The sequence below is a fragment of the Cystoisospora suis genome (assembly GCF_002600585.1).
Source record: "Cystoisospora suis strain Wien I chromosome Unknown contig_2028, whole genome shotgun sequence".
Taxonomy (NCBI): domain Eukaryota; phylum Apicomplexa; class Conoidasida; order Eucoccidiorida; family Sarcocystidae; genus Cystoisospora; species Cystoisospora suis.
The window spans coordinates 1-5,828 of record NW_027154827.1 but is presented as its reverse complement, the minus strand read 5'-3'; the positions used below and the strand labels follow the sequence as shown (position 1 = coordinate 5,828).

Below are 5,828 nucleotides of genomic sequence, written 5' to 3'. Positions count from 1 at the left end.
GAAGAAGAAGAAGAAAGAGACACTTGGGAGACAACCAACGGGAGAGCTTTCAGGCAGGTGTTCTGAGGAAGGATGAAGGACAACTTGATCGGAGGTCACTCAAACCTACGACAGCATGGACAAGAAGATATGTGTACATATTCATCTAGACATCCGTCACATATACACACGTCTGTACATATAGACGCATGAGATAGCGTATATAATTGTACAGGATGGTGGGGGGTATGGAGATGTTCTTACCTACGAAGACGCCTGCAACACTTCGGTCAGCTGCAAGAGCAAAGGTGGAGATCTGTGAGCGATCCCCCCACTCAGCCACGAAGGTTAAGCCAAAGCTCTGTAAGAAGAAGGGGTTCAGGACGCCAGCTAGCCATGTAGACACCACGTGTCCACATCTACAGAAGGGCATACGGAACGCAGAACAAAACGATTTGGCGGTGTCTACTTTGTCAGTCGAGGAGGAAGAAGCACCAGACTTCTGCTGCGACGGTTGCTGTTTGAGAGATGTTTCTTCTCCACCTCCCACTCTTGCCTTTCTTCCTTTACTGAGTCCTCGCATCTCTCCCTCGTGCTCTTCAGCTTTTAGAGCTCTCATTTCTTCTTCTTCTTCGTCATCTCCGTCTTCTCCTCTACCTTCTTCATCCAGACACTCTTCAGTGGTCGCGCCTGGGGAATTCCCGTAGGGATGACCTACACAACGAACACACCTCGCCAGAGAAGTACGATGTTGACTCGTGTAGAAGAAAACGAAGAGAGAGAGAGACAAACAGAGAGCTCAGAAAGCTCTGGTGTCTGTCTCTACAGAAAGGCCCTGTAGAGATCATGAAGGTATGTCGAGTGGTGTGCCAGCATCGCTTACAAGCACGTATCCATACAGTAGAGAGTTACGGACTTCCCAAAGTCTCTGAGAAACATGAGACAGCTCATACACGTAAATAGATACATGCACATGCATGTAAAATGTGCGTCGTCCTTGTGCTGACGTATGCAAGTGTAAGCAGAGATGCTCATATAGATCTATATGTGCATGCATATATAAATGTATATACATACATACGCACATATACATGTATATATGTCCATGTATACATCTATGTATGTATGGAGATGGACAGTCGAATATGCAAAAGCACGCGAGGCCGCAGTGCGGGAATGTGAGGGAGGTCACACAAAGGTCTGAAAGAACGAACACACGGCCACAGTGGATGTCCGAGATATGAAGACGAAGGTCCCATGCAGACATACACTTCATCTGGCATACACANNAGAAGCCTCTTGTTTCTTATACACTTCATCTGGCATACACACAGATACAGCTCAATCCAATCACACGTACACACACCACCTAAACACATGCACAGGTAGAGACAGAAAGACAGATACGTGTACACTGATAGATAGCGCGATGGCTTTGAGGGGGAGGAGAGTACTTACGAGAATGAAGACCACCATTCTTCTTGGCTCCATGCCGGGTCTCGGTCGGGTGATCTCTTCCTGCAGCACTCCGACTACTAGTAGTAGTAGTACTGCTGGACGAAGGTGCCCCAGGCTGTTTGTGAAGTTCCATTCCTTCTTCTTCAGTCTCTTCTTTCTTTAGTGAGAGCTCATGCTCGAGCTTATCTAACTCCTCACTCGTGTCTAAAGAAATACACCAAAGAAGAGAAGCAAAAGGTAACAGGGTCAGACTCGAGACAAAGAGGAGGAGGAGGAGGAGACCCCGTCGTATACGGCGGTAGGTTTACTCGAAGCGAGAAAGGCGTGGCGTGCGAAACCCGTAGTCAAGAGAAGCCATACATGGTATGAGAGGTATACATATGTACATGCACATGAACTGATGTATATATATGCATCTAGCGGATACAAAGGAAGAATTCTAAGACCCACATGTGCGACAGCGGGCACGTGCAGTTTTTGGATGAGTCCCTCTGTCAGATACATCATCGTCATACACAGAAGATATCTGCATATATGGAAGTAGATATGTGTGGGATATAGAATATACATAGACATACACAGGAGATAGAATGATTTGCTTCTTATTTAGCGAAGGAAACACAGAGGAATACAAACCGTTAGACACACGCACAAAGATACACCCTAGGAGTAGCCGCGATCCTATCGAGACACTCAAGCAAGATATATACATCGGCAAGAGGTTCACACGTATGTCTATCCAATGATATGTAGACTAGCCAACAGTGTACATCGCTACGGATTGGTCACATAGAGTCTATTCAGTCATATAGCCACGCCATGTTGGGGAGTCTATATATCTATCACGTATGAACAAGCGTGTAATATCACTATCGTGAAGTCTCCACAGACATACAAACATATCTCTCTACCTGTGTCTATCATAAGTCTCTCAATCTATGTTCCCTTGTATGCAACCAAATACTAACTATACATATATATATATGTATGTCTACATGTAGACGTGGCTACAAAGCTTACATCCGAAGAATACAGGGTGTACTTGATACCATCATATGAGCTAACGTACATGTACACTGCTAACGCCGCTTGTTGCTGTGTTCCTAGACTCTCTTCTTTCTCTGCTGCTCCTCCTCCTCCTATCTTCTTCATTTCGAAAGAGAGCTACGTCTTGATACCGCTATACCGATATGTACATAGGCCCACATACATGTATACATAGAGGTATTACGTAACTTATCCTCTGAAGAATAGAGTGAATGTCTCGAGTCTATCTGTGAATGATGTATGCCTAATAGCTAACCACAAGAGATGTTTACCTGAGTCCTCCATAGTGAAGCCTTCATAGAGCATCTTGATGCCGAATACACAGAGCATAACGATCATGATTGCATGCGTTACTTGAGGAGAGAGAAGGGCAGGAAGAACTACACCCCCTGCTGCACTAAGAGCTGTCATGAGCCATAAAGCTCCGATTGAGCCAGCAAAAACATATAGAGCATTTCCCTCCTTCATCGCCAGTAGGGCCGTAATGAGGAACGTCTGAATACACAAACCACACATCCATACATAGACATACATGACCAGATATACACTTCCAAGCCATGCTCAGCACCCGTAGAGCGTGTACATACAATAGAAGGCACATACGGTGGACTTCCGGAGGTAGTCCCTCCTCTTATGTAGGGAGCATCGACAATCGAGATATATACCCCACGTCTTCTATGTGTAGCTAGCTACTGCCCGCTGGTGTGCTACGTTCAATTTCTACTGAGCAGTGAAGTAGAAAGAATGTCACTCCATCCATCTACGTATCAATCTTTACATGTCTTCAGTCACTTTATTCCACGCGCCAAGGAGATGTTCGTGCACATACAGAGAAGACGAAGAGATTCCTACGCCGCCCGAAGCTAGCCTTCTTGCACTACGATGCGCCATTTGTCCTGCGGCCTTTCAATCGTGAAATGAGGGAGAAAAGAAGACCCGTGACTTTCTTCGATACTAGAGAGAAGCAAAGGGAGACAAGAAACGTGGAAAGAAGAAAGAGATAAGGCATCAAGTAGGAAAGCGGGAAAAGAGAAATGTCTGAAGAGAAGAGGACATACCTTATCACCCAGCTCAGAGCAGATAATTACAAAGAAAGACGCGATAAATGTTGATAGGAACGAAGCGTCCACATGGAGAAGAGAGGAATAAGGTATTGTTGTCTCCATGATTGATACTTTTCCTCCTTCAACATTCTCGAGAGTAGAAGACTTCGTCGATGTGTCTCCTGCTACTTGACTCCCTGCTCTTATGCCTTCATCCTGCAGGTCTCCTTTGCTACCCACCGAAGACGCAGCAGAGAAGAGAAACGTATCAGCAAAGACCTCCATGTTGTATCTATAGAGGGAATGATTGGCTCTCTTTATATAGATACGTAGATATGTGTCTATATTCGGTATGGGTAGAGATGTGTGGACATATCTACGTAGAGTTCGCTAGAGAGAAAGAGAGAGAGCAGGAGCAGCTAGATGGAAGGAGATAGTGGAAAAGAGAAAGTCAAAGAGAAAGTAAAAGGAGGGACAACACCGTCAAGAATAGAATGTGTATAGAGAGAAAAAGGAGAAGGTCTTCGGTGAAGACGCTCTTATGCCTGTCCAAGTGGATGTGACGGTCTAAAGAAGAGAGATGAGAAGAAGGAGAGAAAGGAGAGATCGAAATCTCATCAACCGAGGCAGTCCTAACGAGGAGAGAGAAGATGTACAGCGGAGAAGGAGTTAAAAGAGACACGAGATTTTCCCTAGCGGCTTGTAAATGCAAAGGCGCCAGGAACAATGAATAGCTTTTGAGAAGAAGGTTGAGGAAGAGGGAAGTTTCTAAGTCTCCTTGTCTTTCTTGTTATGTTACGAGTCTTGTCCTCTGTAGTAGGTGTCCATGGTGTTTTCCCAAAATGGAGACGAAAGCTTATATGTGGGGATCCATCCGACTTCCTGTACTATTGTGTTATGAAGCAAGAAAAGAGTAAGTGGGCCCAAGACGGAAAATGCCAATTCTGGGCCTAAGATTCTCGCATAGTGTCGAGAAAAGTGTTAGCTGCCTCGAGGTAAAGCTGTTCTCTTTCTAGCAACACAAACGGCCTATGCCTTTTCACACAGCCAACATGCGCTTGAATTTTCCCGTAGTCTCCCTTCGCATGAGACCATACACGTGAATACGGGAGAAACCTTGTCTCCGGAGGTGTTATAGCAGGCGGGTTGAAGAGAAGGAAAGACGACAGAAATCTGCAGCATAGCATGCAGCTAGCTACACTCCTGGGTGCATGTAGGGAAGAATAAAGGAGAGTTCTGAAGGAGAAGTAGAGGAAGTTTTCCTAGACACAAGATGAAGCGAGCGCCATAGGTCACCCAGGCCTGCAAGCTCGCTGAGTCGATAGACTACCAGTATTTGAGAGATAATGAGGTACCAAACGTGAAGTACAACAGGAAAGGGGCCTGCTATACACGTGAAGTGGCTCTACCTGAAGATGTTCCTATCTCGTGTTCTCTCTTCAACAGAAGCAACGAAAGGCGAAATCCGCCCGCACGAAAGGCTCGTAGGGAAGAAAGTCACTATGCGACAAAACAAACAGAGAGTCCGTGAGAGACAGCTCTCCGATGGTCTGTGGGTGCTAAGGAGAGACCCTGGTGTCCCGGGAGAGCAGCTGGGCAGTCATGATAACTTATCCGTACATGGGAGACACCTTGACTCGAAGGGTCTCCCCTGTTGACAATGGCCGCGCATGGAAAAAGACACGGTTTTCGATACCGCAACAAGGCAAAACCGTGGCACCGATGTCAGAGACTGTCAAGAAGAAGCGAAGAAACAAAAGGAAAACCAACCAGCAGACGCATCCCGATACAAACTCCAGCCCATCTGGAATGACTAAGTAACCAAGCGATAGTGATGAACGGCACACGTGAGTGCATGTCCAATCTTTCAGTTCTGACTGCCACGCCAAACCGGCGCCTAGAGATATACCTCCCGACGTGAAAGAAGCGAAGAAAGAATTGGTTTAGGTGCCCAGAACAACCTTGGTATTAGCTGAAGTCGCCGGGTAGAACGCGGACGGCTCACCGTCAAATTCTACGCATGCACACCGTTCCTGCTAGGACTGCAAGTGCCTTGCATGTATCACTGATTCAGTGTGACGGTGGCTCCAAGAATCACGAGAGGGGAGAAGAGAGATTTTCGGAGTGTGCTGTTTGTGTAACAGGGATTTCTTCTTTTCTTTACTTCAGGGCACACACACATAGCGGTCCCGCACAGTGCCGCAGCTTGGGGGAGGACACGCACGAGGGAGAAAGGTCGTAGCACGGGAAACCGGAGTGTCACACTTTAGAAAAAAAGTTGGCAGCTGAATCGTGTGCAGA

At 46.4% G+C, this 5,828-nt stretch overlaps 1 protein-coding gene across 1 annotated transcript in view; it reads right to left on the bottom strand.

The window, feature by feature from the left end:
- The window catches only part of CSUI_004379 (uncharacterized protein), a 10,121-nt gene extending 4,670 nt beyond the window's left edge, over positions 1-5,451 (bottom strand). The window contains exons 1-4 of the mRNA XM_068064571.1: positions 3,543-5,451; positions 2,757-2,979; positions 1,438-1,641; positions 244-693 (exon numbers count right to left, since the gene is read on the bottom strand). Coding sequence (XP_067923451.1) covers positions 244-693; positions 1,438-1,641; positions 2,757-2,979; positions 3,543-3,812 — 1,147 coding nt within the window. The 5' untranslated portion in view covers positions 3,813-5,451. The remainder of the gene's footprint in view (positions 1-243; positions 694-1,437; positions 1,642-2,756; positions 2,980-3,542) is intronic.
- Between the last annotated feature and the right edge of the window lie 377 nt (positions 5,452-5,828).